Source organism: Belonocnema kinseyi, chromosome 5, assembly GCF_010883055.1.
Source record: "Belonocnema kinseyi isolate 2016_QV_RU_SX_M_011 chromosome 5, B_treatae_v1, whole genome shotgun sequence".
NCBI classification, from domain to species: domain Eukaryota; kingdom Metazoa; phylum Arthropoda; class Insecta; order Hymenoptera; family Cynipidae; genus Belonocnema; species Belonocnema kinseyi.
This window is the reverse complement of record NC_046661.1, coordinates 148449568-148470895: the sequence shown is the minus strand read 5'-3', so window position 1 is coordinate 148470895 and position 21328 is coordinate 148449568. Positions and strand designations below refer to the sequence as shown.

General features: G+C 30.3%; 1 protein-coding gene across 1 annotated transcript in view; it reads left to right on the top strand.

The window, feature by feature from the left end:
- The window catches only part of LOC117173956 (SNF1-related protein kinase catalytic subunit alpha KIN12-like), a 76924-nt gene that overhangs the window by 23423 nt on the left and 32173 nt on the right, over positions 1–21328 (top strand). The window contains exon 3 of the mRNA XM_033362603.1: positions 902–1068. Coding sequence (XP_033218494.1) covers positions 902–1068 — 167 coding nt within the window. The remainder of the gene's footprint in view (positions 1–901; positions 1069–21328) is intronic.

The window sequence follows — 21328 nt, the reverse complement described above, 5'->3', positions numbered from 1 at the left end:
CTTCTCTTCTTTTCATTTCTTCTCACTTCTTCTACTTCTTAAACACTCATACACTCTGCTTATCCTCCCCCTGCATTTTTCCTCACTCCACCTACTTCCCACACACTTGTCTCATCCCATTTCCCCTAATTCTTCTCCCATAATTTTTTCTCACTTCTCCTACTTCCTAATCCTTTTAATATCCTACTTATCATCCCGCTGCGTTTTCCCTAACGCTTCCTACTTCCCCTACTGTCGTCACACCAAACTTCGCCTACTTCACCTCCCATAATTTCTTTTCCCTTCCCCTACTTCTTAACCCCTCATATGCCCTACTTGCATTTTTGCTTAAACTGCATTTTTCCTTACTCCACCTACTTTCCAAACTCTTTCCTCGTCCCATTTCCTCTACTTCTCCTTACATTATTTCTCCTTATTTCCCCTACTTTTGAACCCCTCGTGTACCCTATTTATCCTACTTCTGTATTTTTCTAAACTTCTTATATATCCCCTAGTCTCGTCCTATCCCATTTCCTCTACTTATGCTCCCATAATTTGTACACACTTCCCCTACTCCTGAACCCCCATATACTCTACTTATCCTCCTCTGCACTTCTCCTTACTTCCCCTACTCTCATCCACTTCCATTCCCCCATGCATTTGCTCCCCTAATTTCCCCTCACTTTCCTTCACTTTCCCTTCGTGTTAAAAATTACGAGAGACAGTAAAGAGAATTCAACCTTGAAATACCCTTCTTCCTATTTTTCTCTCGACTTTTATTATTATCATTATCATTATTATTATTAATAAATTAGAAAAAAAATAACAATGAAATTCATCTAAAATAATATATTGAAAGAAAACTAGTAATTTATTATATTTATTTAAAAATTTTAATATTTATTCTTCATTGTATGTTTAGTGTGGATCCGTGTACTATCTCGTGACCGAACTTGCTACTGGTGGTGACCTCTGTACCCATATCAAAAAACAGCCCTCGGGTCGTTTGAATGAAAATACTGCGAAGTTTTATGCGAGGCAACTGGTTGCAGCCTTGGAACACATGCACTGTAGGGGGATCGTCCATCGGTGAGTTGAATCTATTAAAGTGCTATTTTAGGGGACGAAATTGGGTTAGTAGGTACGGACAAAAAATCCTTTCAAACCAGCCACTTTAATCTCCTGAAAAATATCTTTAAGCACCAGTGAATCTGATTTTCATGTGTTGAAAATACACAATTTCAACGCTTCAAATTGAAAACATAAAATTTGAAAAGGCAGATGGAAAGCGGGAAGAGCTGAAAAAGATTGGAACTATGACCTTTCACATTTGACCCCTGACATTTGCCCTTTTTCTTCTTCTCTTTGACTATTGACCTCTGACCTATGACTTCTCACCTCTGGCACTTCTACCTTATCCTGTGACTTCTGACCTATATCCCTTCCTCCTTGATCTTTGACCCTTGAACTTGGACGTACAATATCTAACCGATAACCTTTTATTTTTAAACCACAGAATTTTGAATTCTGACCTTTCATCTTGGACTACTGACCTTTCATCTTTGACTATTAACCTCCTATTTTTTTACTATTAACCTCTATCCTATGACTTTTCGCCTTTCTTTTGTGACTTCTGACCTATGACCCTTTGCACTTGACATTTTTTTCTTCTGGTCACCCTTTTGACCTCTTTTCTTTATTTATTGATCTCTGATCTATGACTCCTGACCTATGACCTTTCATCCTTTAACCTTGAAATTTAATATTAATGACCTTTTATATTTGACCTTCAATCCTTCACCTTTGACATATGATATCTGACAACCTTTACCCTTCATTCCACATATTTAATTCTTATGAACTTTTATATTTGACCTTGAACGACTAAACTATGACCTTTCATCTTTGACCCATGACATTCAATCTTCAAATCCTCACATATTGTAAAGTGATTTTTAAATAAAATAGTATAGTAATAGAGGTATAATTTGTTGTAAATAAAATTAATGTAGATACAACTTTAATTTCATTATGACACAAAATAAGTTGACCCGTAAATTCAAAACGATAAATTTTCAACAAGAAAGTTAAGTTTTAATGAAAAAATATTAATATTTAATCCAATAGTTGAATTGTACAAAAATTGCATTTACAAAGAAATAGTTTAACTTTTACGAAAAAGAGAAGAATTTTCAGCAGAATAGTTAACTATTCGACAAACAAGATTTTGATTGCTAATTAACAGAAATTCCGCTCCTTCATAAAATACCACTTTTCAAAATAAAGTTGATTCTTCAACCAAAGTGCTGAATTTTCTAGCCAATAATACAAACATTCAAGAAAATAGTTGAATTTCCAATCAAATTGTTAAATTTTCAACTAAATAGTTAAGTTTATAGAAAAAAAAAACAAATAATAAATTTTTTAAACAGATTCAATTTCAATACAAAAATTAATAGTTGAACAAAAGTTTATTTCATCCATAAAATACCAGTTTTCCAAAAAGTCGATTCTTCAAACAAATTGCTTTATTTCCAAGCAAAAAATACAAAGATTGAACAAAATAGTTGAATTTTCAATGAAATATTTGAACTGTCAACTAAATAGTTCAATTTTTAACAAAAAACGTTATGCTTGATATTGAAAACAAACGGATTCCAATTTTAAATTAACAATAGTTAATTCAATTAAAACCAATGAATTTTTAATAAAATAGTGGAATTTTCAACAAATAAAGATTTTATACCAAAACATGCATTTTTAATTTAAAAACTTTAACTTTGCAGAAAAACAGACGAATTTTAATCAAATAGTGAAATTTCAGAGCTAAAAATAAAATTTTTTTACAACATAGTTGAATTTTTAACATAAAAGTTCATTCTGAACCTTGAAAGTTAAATTTTCAATCTATAAAAATGACTTTTCTATAAAACAAAAATCAAATTTTAATCCCAAAGGACACAAAAAAGTACATTAATTTTCTACCAAGAAGTTGCATTTTTCAGTAAAATATCGATTTTCTATCAAAAATAAATTTTCAACCCAAAAAGATAAATTTATAACAAAATAAGTTAACGTTTAACCAAAAATTGGAAAAGTTCAAACTTAGATTTTGAATAAAAGAAATTAAATTTTTAAAAAGTAGAGTTTTTAAATAGACAAGAGAAGCACTGAACTAAAAATATAATACTAAGCTTTTCAACTAAAAAAAAAACTAACTTCTATAGAAAAATATTTATATTTTCATATTGGAAAGTTACTTCTGATCCCAGTAAAATTGATGCTTTCATTAATTAAAAAATGTTGATCAATTTAGAAAAGTGATTTCTACATTTTAATTGAACTACGTTTTGAGTGAATTTTAATTGATAATTTATTTTCTCCTTATTTTTTTAATTCTTATTTTTGTCTCTAATTATCCGAAAAATAAAGAAGTTCGTGAGTATGTTTTTTAATCGTAAATCTTTTTCATGCTTTTTTATCATAAAAATTGTTGCCATTTGAAAATAGATTTCCGTTCAATCTTAAATTAAAAATTTAACTTTTTAAAAATAAAATTTAAACTATTTGACTGAAGATGGATATTTTTTAGCTAAAAATTCAACTATTTGTTTGAAAATTTATGTGCTAAATGAAAAATTCCTATTTTTAATAGAAAATCCATCAATTTGGTTGAAAATGAAGTTCTTCGACTGTAAATTCGACTTTTCCATTTTTAGTAGAAAATTAATGTTTGCTGGTTCAAAATTCAGAAATTTAAATGAAAATTCGTATTTTTCAATAGAAAATTCAGCTATATTTTTGAAAATACACGTTTTTTGTTAAAAAATCGATTTTTTTTAATAGAAAAATATCTTTTTCTTTGAAAGTTAATCTTCTCGTCTGAAAATTCTTCTTTTAGTTCGAAATTAAATTTACTTTGTTAAAAGTGAAACCCCATTTTTCAACATTATTTATATTTTATTCTAACTTTTTAATCATTCAAAATTATTTTTTAGTTTAAAATTCGTTTTTTTTTTGTATAAATCCATGCTTTTGGATGAAAATTCATCTTTTTGGTAAAAAATTTAATTATTTTTAAAAAATATTCATCATTTTGGTTGAAAATTGATCTTTCTAGTTCAAAATTTAAATATGCTAGTCAAAGCTGTACAATTTTATTTAAAATTAATTTACTTTATTTCAAAATGTAATTATTGTTTAAGAAATTAAATATTTATCATTTTACTTGAAAATTTATCTTATAAGTTGAAAATAAAATTTGTCGGTTAAAAGTTGAACTCTTTTTTTTAAATTATTAAATTTTCTTTTTGAAGATTCTTCATTTTAATTAAAATTTTTGAGTTGACAATTTTTTTCTTTGAATTAAAAGGAATTTTTTCCCGAAAATTGAACCATTTTGTTGAAAACCTGTTTCATTTTTGCATGCAAATTATATAATTTTTTTCAACTGAAAATTGAACTATTGCACGAGATAAATATTCCATAATAATAATTAAGAACTCTTTTCTTTGGTTGAACATTCATCTTTTGGCTCAAAATTCAATAATTCGATTTTTGGTCGGAAAATGTTTTTTTTTTTTATATTGTTAGTTGAAAATTAATCTCTTTGGTTTAAAGTTTAACTATTTTGTAAAAAAAAAATCTTTTGTAATTGAGAATTCAACTACTTGTGTGAAAGTTAAACTTTATTATTAAAAATTAATTTTTTTTGGTTTAAAATTTATTTTTTAACTAAAAATTCAACTTTTCCATTTTTTAAACATTTATCCCTTTTAGTTAAAAACTCTGATTTTTTAGAACAAAAAAAATCATTTTCTTGATTTAAAATTTCATTTTTGTTGGGTAAAAATGCATTAATTCCGTGAAAAAATTAATTTTTTGCTAAGAAGTCATATTTTGGTTTGCAAATTCAATTTATGAAAAGAAAATAAACTTTATTTATTTCTTGAGTAAAAATTTTTTTGTTGAAAATTCCTCTTTTTCGTAGTACAATTCTTTTTTTTACAATAAATTTGATCTTTTTTTGATTGAAATTTAAAGTATAAAACTTTTTTGTCAGGAATTGATCTTTTTAGTTAAAATATTTTAATGTTTATCTGAAATAATGTTTTATTGCGTTAATTAAGAGAGAATTTTAGAAGAATTATATTAGCACAACCTTAAAAAAATGAATAAATAAACAAGAAATAAATAATAATTCAAAATTATTATTTTCTATTGAAAATAATCATTTTTCATAGAAAATTTATCTTTTATTGGAAAATTCAACTATTCGGTAGAAAATTCGTGTATTTTTTGTATCATTTAGGATAAAAATTTCATTTTTTTTTGTTAGAAAAAAGTTATTGTCACTCAACCTTAAAAAAAATGAACATTAAAGAAACAAAAATAAATAACAATTCAAACTTATTATTTTGTATTAAAATGCTTTTTCTCTTTAATAAAAGAAGTTAAAAGAAAAAGGGACGGCTGAGAATAGAGAAAAATTAATAAATATTTATGAATTTTTTGCAAAAAATAAATATGTATATCTTGTATATATAAAAGCTTAGATATCTTGAAGACTCTTGGCTCGATCTCCACCCGCAGAGTGACTTATGGGGACCAGGTTTGAGGGATGTGGATGGCCATTATGAACCAAGTTGCATAATAATCGCATTAATATTGCAGCAAGGACTGGATATTTTTCCGGGGTGAAAATAGCGACATAGATCAAATCTTGTGGCCACTGGAGAACCGGATTTTATTTGCCAGTTGCAGATTTAGGTATTAGGTGGATGACCTACAAAAAAAATATTAAAAAAAAAATAATAATAACTTCGCCCCATACTCGAGTTGCTCTTTTCTATCTTGTTCAGTCGGTCACTCATGGATAAGGCAGCAGGGGACCGAAAAATGTGTCATGTAAAAAAATTCGAAGATTTATTACCTTTTGGGGATAAAAGGCACTAATGACAAGAATAATCCAAGTAATTAGGCAAAATCCTATTTAATCCAATTTTTCGTTTCTGGTTTTTTGTAATTCGCCGTTATCAAACTAATTCACTTTTAATTCGATCTGTAATGCCAGATAATCCATTTGAAATTCAGAATAATCCTCTTGTAATTCTGAGCAATCCACTTGTAATCTTCAGTTATCCATTTATCAACCACCCCTATCTAACTAATCCAGTTGTAATCCAACTGTATTCCTTAACAACCTATCTAAAATCCCAGATAATCCACCTATAATTCCATGTGACCTACATTCAATCCCTGGTAATCCTTTTAGAATTTTTAGCAATCCACTTGTAATCCAGAGTTATCCATTTAAAGCCCACAGTAATCTAAGTAATCCAAAGTGCTCCTAATTAATACACTTGCAATCCAGTTAATCCAATTGTAATCCTGATCAGTCCGTTTTTTATTTCTACCCTAGGTAATCCAGTTGTAATCCTAGGTAATCTGACATTATCTAAATAATCCACTTGTAACTCATCTGTAATCCCAGGTAATCCAATTACAATCCTTTCTGACCCACCAGTAATTCTAGGTAACCTGTCTGTAATCCCAGGAGCAATCCACTTATAATCTGGAGTTATCCACTCATCCACTGCCCTTATGAAATTAATCCACTTGTAATACACTTTAATCTTACGTAATATATCTAAAATCTTAGGTAGTCCACTAGGAATTCCAGATAACCTACATGTAATCCTTGGTAATCCACTAAGAAATTTCAGTAATCCACTTGTAATCCAAAGTTATCCACTTACAGTCCAGAGTAATCCAAGTGATCCACAGTTATCCTAGTTACTAGAATTGCAATGCTAGATAATCCAATTGTAATCCTGATTAGTCTATTTTTTATTCCTATCCTAGGTAATCCAGTTGTAATCCTTGGTAATCCGCCGTTATCTAACTAACCCACTCTAACTCATCTGTAATCCCGATAATTAAATTAAAATCCCTCATAATCCACCAGTAATTCCAGGTAACCTACTTGTAATCCCAGGTGATCCTCTTGTAATTCTAAGCAATTCACTTATAATCTGGAGTTATTCACTTATCCACTGCCCTTATTTAACTAATCCACATGTAATGCACCTGTAATCTCAGGTAATCTATATAAAATCCCAGATAATCCACCTGTAATTTCAGGTAACCTACCTGCAGTCCCTGGTAATCCTTTTAGAATTGTTAGTAATCCACTTGTAATTCAGAGTTATCTACTTACAGCCAAGAGTAATCCAAGTGATACAGAATGCTCATAGCTAATACACTTCCAATCCTAGTTAATTTAATTGTAATCATCATCAGTCCATTTTTTATTCCTATCCTATCCTATCCTATCCTAACTAATCCACTTGTAACTCATCTGTAATCCCAGGTAATCCAATTAAAATCCCTCATAATCCACCAGTGATTTCAGCTAACCTACCTGTAATCTCAGGTGATCCTCTTGTAATTCTGAGCAATCCACTTTTTATCTGTATTTATTTATTTATCCACCACACTTTTCTAACTAATCCACTTGTAATATACTTTAATCCCACGTAATCTCTCTAAAATCCTAGATAATCCACCAGTAATTCCACATAACCTACCTGTAATCCCTGGTAATTTTCTTAGAATTTTTAGTAATCCAATTGTAATCCAGAGTTATCCAATTACAGCCCAGAGTAATCCAAGTGATCTAGAGTTATTCTAGTTAATACATTTGCAATCCTTGTTAATCCACTTGTAATCCTTCAGTTCATTTGTACTCCTATCCTAGACGATATAGTTGTAATCCTTAGTAATTCGCCGTTATCTAATTAATCCACTTGTAACTCATCTGTGATCCCAGATAATCTAATTAAAATCCCTTATAATCTATCAGTAATTCCAGGTAACCTACCTGTGATTCCAGGTAATCCTCTTGTAATTCTTCGCAATCCATTTTTAATCGGTAGTTATCCACTCGCAGCCTAGAGTGATCTAAGTAATATAGAGTAGTCCTTCTTAAACCTTTTCCAATTCTTATAAGTCTATTGCTTTTCCTATACTAAGTAATCCAGTTGTAATCCTTGATAATCCGCCGTTATCCAACTAATCCACTTGAAATTCACTTGCAATCGCAGATAATCTATTTAAATTAGTAGATAATCCAACAGTAATTCCATGTAACCTACCTGTAAAGTGTATTCCTAAGAAATCCTCTCGTAATTCTAAGTAATCCACTTGTAATCTTGAGTTATCCACTTACAGCCTAGAGTAATCCAAGTAATCAAGAGTAATCCTTCTTAAACCTTTTCTAATTCTTATAAGTCCATTTTTATCTCTATCATAGGTAATCCAGTTTTAATTCTATGTAATCCACTTGTAATCCGCCTAATTATTTTAGAAATGCGAAGTAATTCTCTGTTAATTTTAAATAATCTAGCATGACACTAGGTAATCCGGCTATAATCCTTGGTAATTCGCCGTTATCCAACTAAATCCCCTTTTAATCCATATATAATCGCAGATAATCTACTTAAAACCCCAGTTAATCCACCAGTAATTCAAGATAACCTACCCATAATCCGAGGTAATCCTCTTTCAATTCTAATTAATCCACTTGTAATCCACAGTTATCCACTTACATCAGTGCGTTATCCCCGTTATCCAACGTAATCCTGGCTATTCCATTTGTAGTTCACGCTAATCCACTTCTAATCCAAGTCAGCCTATTCGTAATCCTCATTAATCCACTTTTATTCCTTAACCGTCCATTTGTTTTTCACTTGTAATCTGGACTTATTTCACATATCCAGTTTAATCTTATATGATCAAATTGTAATTGCAGCTAATCCACTCTAATGTCTAAATTCTGTTAATAAATTTATTCCAATCATAAATTCATAAATTTTCTACACAACTGTTTAACTTTGAAGCCAAAAATAGATCAATTACCTTTAATTTGATTCAATTTAAAACTTGAAGGTGTGATTTGAAAAAAAATTTAGCCCAGAAATTAAATATTCAAACAAATAATTAAATTTTTTTTTAATAATTTAATTTTCTACCAAATTGATTGAATTTTCAACGTAAATATGAATTCTCGCCAGAATAGTTAAGTTTCAACAAAATATTTATTTAATAGTATCGGCAATCGCAAGTTCTGTGGTTCGATTCCCGGTGGAACGAAGATATTAGATCTTTCATCAGAAAAAATTTAATTACAAAATTTTTTTAATTTATTTTCTATCTAGTCTGAAGATTACAGGAAGTATTTTCTGTTATTTAAAGAGTTAACTTGATCGATAGGTTATTTTTTTATTTTCACGATGGCGAAAAAGATATCTATACTGATTGATGGTAACTATCTCTGATGATAATGAAGATTCCTTTAAAGTAGTTTATTCTTCAACAACGTTACTGATTCTCTGGCCAAAAATACAAATATGCAATAAAATGGTTGAATTTTCAACAAAACAAAAATAATATTTTTAAACAAAAAAGATGGGTTCTCTACAAAAAGTTGAATAATTGATATACAAAATGAAAAAAATTTCAAATTAACAACAGTTAAATTCCCAGGTAATCCTTTTCTAATTCTAAGCAATCCACTTGTAATCCAACGCCATTTACTTAAAGCCTAGCGTTATCCAAGTAATTCAAAGTAATCCTGGTTAACCCACTTCTAATCCTTATAAGTCTATTTGTATTCCTCTCCTAGGTAATCTAGTTGTAATCCTTGGTAATCCGCCGTTTTCTAAATAATGCACTTGTACCTTACATGTAATCCCATATTATCTACTTAAAATCCCAGATAATCCAACAGAAATTGCAGGTAAACCTTTTGTAATTTTGAGTAATCTACTCGTAATCCAGGTTGTCTACAATTTTTCGATTGTATTCCACTTTTAATCTATCCTACGTAATCCTCTTGTAAGTCTTAAAAATACACTTGTAATCTGGAGATATCTATTCGAAGCCCAGAGTAATCCCGGTTAATCTAATTGTAATCCTTGTCAGTCCATTTGTATTCCTATCCTAGGTAATCCACTTGGAATCCTTAGTAATCTGCCGTAAGCTAACTAATCCACTTGTAATTCACCTGTAATCCCAGGTAATACTTTTGTAAATTTTAGAAATCTAATTGTAATCCAGAATAATCCACTTAATTATCCACATGTCCAGTATAATCCTAAATAATTCAATTGCTATGTCAGGTAATCCACTCGTAAGACGTAGAATTCTTTTTGAATTCCAAAGTAATTCACTTTGAATTCCAAATAATCTAGCATAATCCTAGGTTATCCAATTATGATCCTTGGTACGCCGCCGTTATCTGACTAATCCACTTGTAATTCACCCTTAATCTCTGATAATCGTTTTAGCATCCCAGATAATCCAGCAGTTATTCCGGATAACCTACTTGTAATCCCAGATAATCCTCTGTTAATTCTGAGCAATCCACTTGTAATCTATAGTTGTCCACTTACGGCTCAAAGTAATCAAAGTTATCCAGAGTAATACTAGTTAATACACTTTGAATCACATTTAATCCTTATCAATCCATTTGTATTCCTATCCTAGGTAATCTAATTCTAATCCTTCGTAATCGGGGGTTTTTAACTAATTACCTTGTAATTCACCTATAATCCCACATAATCTGTTTAAAATCCCAGATAATCCAACAATAATTCCAGGAAAACTACCTGTCTTACCAGGTAGTGCTTTTGAAATTTTAAATAATCCACTTGTAATCCAGGGTTATCCACTTAAAGCACCGAGTAATCCAAGTAATTAAGAGTTATCCTATTTAATACACTTACAATCCTATTTAATCCAATTGTAATCCTTATCAATCCATTTGTATTCCCATACTGGGTGATACAGTCGTAAACCAGCAATTTAAGGTAACCTACCCGTAATCCTAGTAATCCTCTTTTAATTCTAAGCGATCTACTTGTAATCCAGCGTTATCCACGTATATCCCAGTAATCCAAGTAATCCAGATAATCCTCGTAAATCTACTTTTAGTTCTTATCAGTCCATTTTTTATTCCTATTATAGATAATCCAGTTACAATACTTGGTAATCCGCCGTTATCTAACAAATCTACTTGTAATTCACCACCAATCCCAGATAATCCATTTAAAATCCCAAATACTCCAGTAGTAATTCCAGGTAAAGTACCTGTAATACTAAGCAATCCTCTTGTAATCCTTGTTGATACACTTTCAGTCATAGTTAATCCACTTTTAATCCTTCTCAGTCCATTTTCATCCCTATCTTAGATAATCCAGTTTTAATTCTAGGTAATCCACTCATAAGCCGGATAATTATTTTAGAAAGTTGAAGTAATTCACTTGTAATTTCAAGTAATCAAGAATAATCCTAGATTATCCAGTTATAATTTTAAGTAATCCGCTGTTATTTAACTAATCCCATTTTAATTCACCTTTAATACGCAATGAACCATTTAAAAACCCAAATAATCCAGCTGTAATTCCAGGTAACTTATCTGTGATCCCTGGTAATCTTTTTGTAATTTTAAGTAATTGACTTGCAATCTAGATTTATTCACTCACATCCCAGAGTAATCCAAGTAATTCAGAGTAATCTTGTTCAATCCAATTATAATGCCCGTTAATTCACTTGCAATCTACCTGAATCCATTTGTAATCCTCCTTAATCCACTTGTAATCGTTATCAGTCAACAAATCTGTTTAATTTTGAAGCAAAAAAAAGGGCAAATTACCTTCAACACAATTCAGTCCTCTTGTAATTCTGAGAAATCCATTTTTAATCCAGTATTATCCACTTAAAGCGCAAAGTGATCCAAGTAACCCAAAGTAATCCTAATTAACCCACTTGTAATTTTTATAAGTCTATTTTTTTCCTATCCAAGGTAATCCAGTTGTAATCCTTGATAATGCAACTATTTTCTAAATAATCCACTTGTACTTTACATGTAATCCTAGATAATCTTTTTGAAATCTAAGCTAATCCATCAGTAATTATTGGTAATCTACCTGTAATCCCAGGTAAACCTTTTGTGATTTTGAGCAATCTACTCGTAATCTAGAGTTATCTACTTACTTCCCAAATTAATCCAAGAAATCCAAATTTTTTCTAATTAATCCACTTGTGATCCGTTTTGGTTCAGTTGCATTCCAGTATAATCTAGAATAATTCCAATTATCCAGTATACTACTAGATATCTCATCTCGCTAATCGTTATCTAACCAATCAACTTGTAATTCACCTGTAATCCCAGATAATCCATTTAAAATCCCAGATTTTAAATCGCAATTTGAAGTGATCTTCTTGAAGCTAAGATTAATCCAGAGTAATCCTTGTTAAAACTGTTCTAATCCTTATCAATTTATTGCAATTCCTATCCTAGGTAATCCAATTGTAATCCTTGGTAATCCACCATTTCTAACTAATCCACTTGTAATTCTCATACAATCCCAGATAATCCATTTGAAATCTAAGATAATCCACCAGTAATTACAGGTAATCTACCTGCAATCCAAAGTAATCCTTTTGTCACTCAGATTAATCCACTTGCAATCCAGAGTTATCTACTTACAGCACAGAATAGTCCAAGAAATCCAGAGTTATCTAAGTTAATACACCTGTACTCCTAGTTAATCCAATCTTAATCCTTATCAGTCCATTTGTATTCCTATCCTAAATAATCCAATTGTAATTCTAGGTAATCTTCTCGTAATCTGCCTAATTACTTTAGAAATTCGAAGTAATTCACTTGTAATTTCAAGTAATCCAGTATAATCCTGGGTAATCTACTTGCGATTCACGTAATCCATTTGTAATCCTAGTTAATTCACTTTTAATCCTTATCAGTCCATTTGTAAATGGTATTGATGCTTTTGTAATCCCATTGAATCCCTCAAATAATCCTAGGTAACCCATTTTGTAATCTTAGGTAATCTGTTTTTAATCTCGTGTAATCCTCATTTAATCCTAAGTAATCCACATTTAATTGCAGGTTATACACTTTTAAATTGGATTAATTCTCTTGTAATCCTAGTAAATACATAATAATCTTGAGTAATCCTCTTGCAATCTTAGTTAATTTCCATGTATTCTTAAGTTATCCACATTTAATCGCAGGTAATCCACTTATAAACTGGAGTGATCCTCTTTTAATCTCAGTCAATCCATCAAATAATCCTGGGTAACCCAGCTGTAATCTTAGATACTTTACATATAATTCTAAGTAATCCACATTTAATCGCAAGTAATCCACTTTCAAATTGGAGTACTTCTTTTGTAATCCTAGTAAATCCATAATAATCCTAGGTAACCCACTTGTAATTTTGGGTTATCCACTTGAATCTTAGGTAATCCACATGTAATCCTAAGTAATCGACTTTTAAATTAGAGTAGTACTCTTGTAAACCCATCAAATCATATATTTGTTCTCTTAAATTACACTAAAATTCAGAAAAGTTTTCCTTTTGGATCAAAAACGAAAGCAAATTTTTCATATGTACAGTTTTTTCTAGTGCATAGTAATAAAAAATTATAAACAGAAACATAATTTTGGACGTAATTAAAATTTATTTTTAATTTGCAAAAAACATTAGAAAAAGTTTAGTATTTTTAGACTGACATTTTTTTATCGTAAACCACAGAAACATATGTTTTTCAAAAATGTGAGAAGTGTTAAAAAAAATTTCAAAAGTAAAATTATAACATGTTTGGGTAAAAGTCCGAGAAATTTCTGGTTTGACAAATTTCACTTTGTCCAAAATGTGTGCAAATAATTCAATAAAAAACATATTTGTTGCAGATTTAAAAAAAAAATTAGAAATCAAGCTGATTTATATTTTTTCATTTTTATTATTTTTTAATAGTAAAAACTATATATACAAAAAACGGTATAGTCATAGAACCAACAGATACTTTTATTTTTTACAAATATAAAAAAACCGGAAAATATTTACCGATTTTAAATTTTATTTTCCTTTTTTTTGAATACCAGTCCACAATTTTTTCCCTAAACTCAAACGATTCGGTTTGTTAAAATATTTTGCTCTCACACAATTCCCCATTTTTTACATACTCATCAGAGAAGGTGTCTGGCTGACGAAGATGTCTGTCTGTTTCCACAATAAATTTTGAAAAAATTAACCTATTGGATTAGCCTTTTGGTTGAAAATTCCTCCTTTTTAATAATAAATTTATCCTTTTTGGTTAAAGATGGAAGGTTTTTCATTCAAAACTATTTTGGGAAATAAGGGATGGAGAAGTAAAGGAAATTAGGAAGGGAAAATAAAAGTAAGTGAAAATAAGTGAAAGGGGGTAAGGGAAAATTATAAAAACGGAAATAGGAGGAAAACGGGAGGGGACCTAAATAAAGTGAAGAAAAATGTGTAGGTAGGGTAAGTACAGAGAAATTAGGCCATCGGTAGTACGGGAATTGAGGAAAAATAAGGGAAGGGGAAGTACGCGGATTAACGGGAAATAAAGGAACTTGAAGTAGGGGAAGTGATGGTAAATGAGAGGAGAGGAAGAAGCAGAAGTCTTAAGAAATAAAGAAAGGGTAGTAGAAGAGTTGAGGTAAACTGAGGGGAACTTAGAGGAAGGGAGGAAAGTGAGGGGAAGTGAGAGTAAATGTGGGGTGGAGAAGTAAGAGAAACTACGAGTCAGGAAATAAGCCTAAATAAGAGGTGTAGAAGTAGGGGAAGTGCAAAGAGGACTAGTAGGGTAGAGGAGGTGAATAGGGAGTAATAGTGAGGTCTGGGAAGAGGTAGGTGGAAATGGGTGTTTCGACTGCAGAAGTGTAGAGAGGGGGAAATTGCAGAAGGGAGGGATAGCAAAGGGTGAAATGGTAAGAGGGGAAGTGGTAAGAGGGGATGTGGTAGGAGGGGGAAAGTAGAGGATATAGGGAAGTTGTGGAATTAGAGTGAGGGTAGGAGGGAAAGTATGGGAGGAGAAAACTTGAACTACTTAATTAAAATCTTCAAAGATTACGAAACCTATTTTTGTAACTGCACGGCTCTCACTTTAACTCTTTTTTATTGCATTTTTAAAATGATAAATTTTCTTTATTATAAAAAAGTTAATAAATATTTTTTGTGTTTATTATTCTTTTTGTTTAAAATTGTGGGTTTTGAAAGAAAATGGAGTCAGCAAATGAGGGTAATTTAACAAAATTTTAATGAAATATTTTTTCTGTGGTTTGAATGAATCTGGCTCTAATTGCATACACGGTTTCTGCGAATATTAGCGTTGAGCTCGATGTGGAGGCCAAACTGAACTGGACTCAAGGTCCCAAAGGCAGACGGATGGTGACCCACTGCCCTTCGCACAACCAGGCTTTAATACGAACTGACTAAAATAAACGTTTCTGACATTCTAAAGCTTCTCATTTTTATGTTATATTTTTTTAGTTTTATTACATTTTTAATATTTATATTCTATAAAAGATATTCTTAAGAAATAAATAAATAAAATTCTAAAGTCGAAAGGCAGAATGAGTCAAAATATTATTTGATATCCTTGTAATTTCGGGAAGACTGAAAATTGCCAAAAAGTAAAATTCTTTATTTCGGTAATGTTATATTTTGGGATTTTTCGGTTATCTCATTATTCAGACGTTCTAAATTTATGACAGTTCATAATATTCCCGAATTAAAAGATTCTTGTATAACTCGGTTCCCGACAGACTATTTCCGAATTCTAAAAAAAATCCTATTTTTAAAATCCCCTAATTTAAATAAGTTGAAAAATTGTTTTTTAACCCATATTATTTATTTATGGAAAATATTGAAATTAAATATTTTTAACAAAAAAAGTTTTTTTTTAGCACTTATTTATCTCAAAATTTATCATTAATTTTTTTCTTTATAATTTTAAATTTGATTTTACAAAAACTTTTCTGTAATTTTAAAAAATATACTATGCGGCTTTTGGAAAAAAAATTTTTATCTAGAATTATATTTTTTCCAATTATTATATTATTTTATGTCAATTTTTCCAATTATTACATTAGAGAGGAGATTGAAAAAGAGAGACGTAAATTTATATTGACAGAAAGATGGAGAAATATTGACTTTCATAGATAAACGATAGGAAGAGATAGAGAACAAAAGATTGAAAAATATAGACGGGAATTTAAATCAACATAGATAGAAAAACATTAATATGAGTAAATGCAGAATATGATGAGATAGAGAAGAATTGATTGAAAAGAAGACATTAATTAAATTGACAAAGAGATGGAAAGATAGAGAAGAGGAGGTTAAAAAAGATTTACGGGAATTTATATTAACAAAGATAGCATAATATTGACATGGTTATATAAAAGATAGGCAGAGATAGAAAAGAGGATATTGAAAAAGATAGACGTGCATTAGGATTTGAAAATAGATATAAAAAGATAGACGTTGATAAAGGTAGAATAGGATGAGATAGAGAAGAGGAAAATGAAAACGATTGACAGGAATTAAGGTCGACAGAAATAGAAAAATATAGTTAACGGATAAGATAAGATGTGATAGAGAAGATGGGAATGGAAAAGATAGAAGAGAATGTAGATTAAAGGAGATAGAAAAGGTTGGACATTAATAGATTAACTAAAGGATGAGAGAGAGTAGAGGAGATTAAAAAAGATAGGCGAGAATTTAGATCAACATAGAAGGACAAATATTTTCGTAGATAAAGAATCGGATGAGATAGAGAAAAGGGTTTAAAAAAGTAGACGGGAATGTAGATTAACAGAGATAGAAAAGGATTGATATAAATATACGAAGGATAGGAGGAGATAGAAAAGAGGGATTGTGAAAGATAGTCTTAAATTTAGATTGACAAAGAGATAGAAGGAGATAGACGTTGATAGATGTATTATGGTATGTGATAGAGAATAAAAAATTGAAAAGGATAGAAAAAGATTGAAGGTGAAAGATAGATTAAGAAGGGATAGAGAACAGAAGACTGAGAAAGATAGGCGGGAATTTAGATTAACAGAGATTGAAAATAATTAAAATAAATAGATAAATTATAGGATGAGATAGAGAAGTGAGCATTGGCAAAGATAAGCGGCAATTTAGATTAAACAAGAAATAGATAAGGATATTCGTTTATAGATGTAGTATAGGGTGAGACAAAGAAAAGAGTTTTAAAAAGTTGGACAGGAATTTAAATTAATAGGGATACAAGAAGACTGATATAAATAGATAAAGGATGGAGAAGAGGCGATTTAAAAAGATAGATATAAATACAATTTACAAAGAGAAAGAAAAAGATAAACGTTGATGGATTTAGGATATTATGAGATAGAGAAGAGGAGATTAAATTTCACACATGAATTTAGATTGACAAATAGACAGAAGAGATAGAAGTTGATAAATATAGTATAGGATGAGATAGAAAAAAAGATAGAAGAAAATAGACTTTGAAAACAGAAGCTGTAAAAAGATAGACGGGAATTCACGTTAACAGGTATAGAAAATTATTGATGTGGATAGATGAAGGATAGGATGAGATAGAGAAGAGGTTATTGAAAAAGATATACGTACACTTAGATTGAAACATAGATCGAAAAAGAGAGACGTTGGTAAATGTAGCATAGGATGAGGTAGAGGAGAAGAGATAGAAGAAGATAGACGGAAATTTAGATTGATAAAGGGATAGAAAAAGAGCGACATTAATAGATGTTTTATAGGATGAGATAGGGAAAAGCTTGAAAAGATAGACCGGAATTTACATTCACAGAGATAGGAAAATATTGACGTGGATTGATAAAGAAAAGGATTAGATAGAGGGAAGGATATTGAAAGTTATAGACGTGCATTTAGATTGAAAAATTGATAGAAAATAATAGACCTTTAAAAATATAGCATAGGGAGAGAGAAAGAGAGAAGAGGTGCGTGAAAAAGATAGACGGGAATTTAGATTAACAGACATGGGAAAATATTGACGTGAATAGATAAAGGATACGATGAGATAGAGAAGAGAGTATTGATAAAAACAGAAAAAGATAGATTTTGATAGATGTATAATAGGAGATAGGGAAGAAGAGATTGAAAATTATAGACGTGAAATCAGATGGACAAATATACAGAAACAGATATTTGCTAATTAGGTAATAGATAGAAAAAGATAGACGTTGATAAATTCAGTAGGGAATGAGATAGAAAAGAGGAGATTAAAAAAGATAGAAGAGCATGTAGATAAAGAGGGATAGAAAAGGATTGACGTAAATATATGAAGGAAAGAATGAGATAGAGAAGAGGGCATTGACAAAGATAGGTGGTAATTCAGATTCACAAAGAGATGAATAAGGATAGTCGTTTATAGGTGCAGTACAGGGTGAGACAAAAAAGAAGAGCTTGAAAAGGATAGACGGGAATTTAAATGAATAGAGATACAAGAAGATTTTTATAAATATATGAATGATAAGATAGGATAAAAAAAGGCAGTTGAAAAAGATAGACATACATTAAATTTATAAAGAAATAGATTGAATTTAGATTAACAGAGATAGAAAAGTATTCATATGAATAGATAAAGGATAGGAAGGGATAGAGAACAGAAGATTAACAAAGATAGAGGGGAATTTAGATGAACAGAAATAGAAGAAGATAGACTTTGATAGATTTAGTATAGGATGAGACAGAGAAGAAGAGATAGAAAAAGATAGACGTGAATTTAAATTGACATAAAAATATAAAAGTTTGACGCTGAGAGATAGAGGATATTTATTGATATAAAACAGAAGATTGAATAAGAGAGATGGGAATTTAGATGAACAGAAAAAGAAAATTATTGATATAGATATATCAAGTATAGGATGAGATAGAGAGGAGAGCATTGCCAAAGATTAACGGGAATATAAATTAATAGAGCCACAAGAAGATTCATATAAACAGATGAAGGATATGATGAGATAGAGAAAAGGCGATTGAAAAAATTGACATAAATTAAATTTACACAGAGATTAAAAAATATAAACGTTAATGGATTAGGGATATGATGAGATAGAGTAGATTAAAAAAGATAGATGGAATTTAGATTAAAAGAGATAGAAAAATATTGATCTGGTATGGGATGAGATAGAAAAGAGGACATTGAAAAGAATAGACGTACAATTAGATTGAAAAGTAGATGAAATTGATTAGAGGAAATTGAAAAAAATAGACCGGAATTAATATGGACGAAGAGATAGAAGAAAATAGACGTTTATAAATGTAGTGTAAGATCAGACAGAAAAGGAGAGGTTGAAAAAGATAGACGGAAATTTAGATTGACAGTGAGACAAACAAATATTGACGTGAAGAGATAGAAAAGAGAAGATTGGTAAAAATGGTCGTAAATATAGATCGACAAAGAGATAGAAGGAGATAGATGTTGATAGATATCGTGTGGGATGAGATAAAGAAAAGGAAATTGAAAAAGATAGTCGAGAATTTAGATTAATAATGATAAAAAAATATTGACATTGATAGATAAAGGGTATGATGAGATAGAGAATATGGTATCGACAAAGACAGACGTACATTTGAATTGACAATTAAAGTTTAATAAATAGAAGTTGATAGATATATGCTACGATGAGATGAATAAGAAGAGATTGAGAATTAAATATATAAATTTAGATTGACAAATATACAGGAAAAGATAAACATTGATAAATGTAGTATAAGATGAAATAGAGAAGAAAAGATTGAAAAAGATAGACGGGAATTAAGATTAACAGAGATGAAAGAATACTTACATGGATAGACAAATGATTGGATTAAATAGAGGAGAGAGTATTAAAAATAATAGACGTACAATTAGATTGAAAATTAGATGAAATGGAGAAGAGGAGAATGAAAAAGACAGACCGGAATTTAGATGGATGAAAAGATACAAGAAGATAGACGTTTATAGATATAGTATAAGAGGAGATAGAAAGCAGAAGATTAAAAAGGATAGACAGGGATTTATATTGACAGTGAGATAGAGAAATATTAACTTGAAGAGATAGAGGATGGGAGAGGGTAAGATAGATAAAAGGTGATTAAAAAAAATAGCTGGAAATTTAAATCAACTGAGATAGAAAAATATTTACGTGGATTGATAAAGGATATGATGAGATAGAGAAAAAGGGATTGAAAAAGGTTAACAGCAGGTTAACAAAAATAGAAAAGGGTTGACATAAATGGGCCAAGGATAGGATGAGATAGTGAAGAGGAAATTGGAAAAGATAGACGGAAATTTAGATTAACAGAGATAGAGAAATATTTACGTGGATAGGTAAAGGATAGGAATAAATAGAGAAAAGGGTATAAAGAAAGATAGGTGTACATTTAGATTCCAAAACAGATAACATAGAGAAGAAGAGATTGCAAAAAAGGACGGGCATTCAGATCAAAAGTGGGGTAGCGTAATATTGGCGTGGAGAGATAGAGGACAGGAGAGTATAAGATAGAGAAGAGGGGATTGCAAAACATTAACAGAAATTTATATCAACAGAGATGAACAAATATTTACGTGGATGGATAAAAGATAGGATGAGATAGAGGAGAGAGGATTTAAGAAGATATAAGGGAATGTAGATTAATAGAGATAGAAAAGGATTGGCATAAATATTCTATATGAAGGATAGGAAGAGATAGAGAGAACGAGATTGGAAAATATAGATGTCAGCTAGATTGTCAAAGAGATAGAAGAAGATAGACGTTGATGGATGTAATACGGAATGAGATAGAAAAGAAGAGATTGAAAACGATAAACGGAAATTAAGAATAACAGAGACTGAAAAATATTGATATAGTTATCTAAAGGATAGGATGAGACAGAGAAAAGGGTATTGGAAAAGATAAACGTTGATAGATGTATATTACAATGTGATAGTGAAGAGGAGATAGAAAAAGATAGAGGGGGATTTATATTGAAAATGACAGAATGAAAGTAGGATGAAAAGTATAGGATGAGATAGAGATTCACAAAACAGATAGAATGGATAGATACAGTAAATAGAATAGGATACACTTTCTCTATCTCTTCCTATCATTAAGATTCAAAATTATTCAAAAGAATAGAAGAAGAGATAAAATTCTTTTTAAAAATTCTTAACGATTCATGTGAACATTTAAAGTGGCCAAAGGGCGGACATTTCGTCCACAAAAAGTTTGGCCAAATTGCAGGTTGTATATGGGTCCAATGATACAGTCGTCACATGTTTCTGACTTTCGGTTCTGCCAGCGAGAGTAAATTTTCGCGATGGTTCCGTTAGGCAATCACAATGAATCAAACGGCTGCGCTTGCGCTTACATTTACGATTGTTGTAAATTACTCGACCTCTCTTTTTTTATTTCATTTTTTTTATTTTTTACCTTTGCTCCCTTGCTCTTTAGTCTTTACCCCCCCC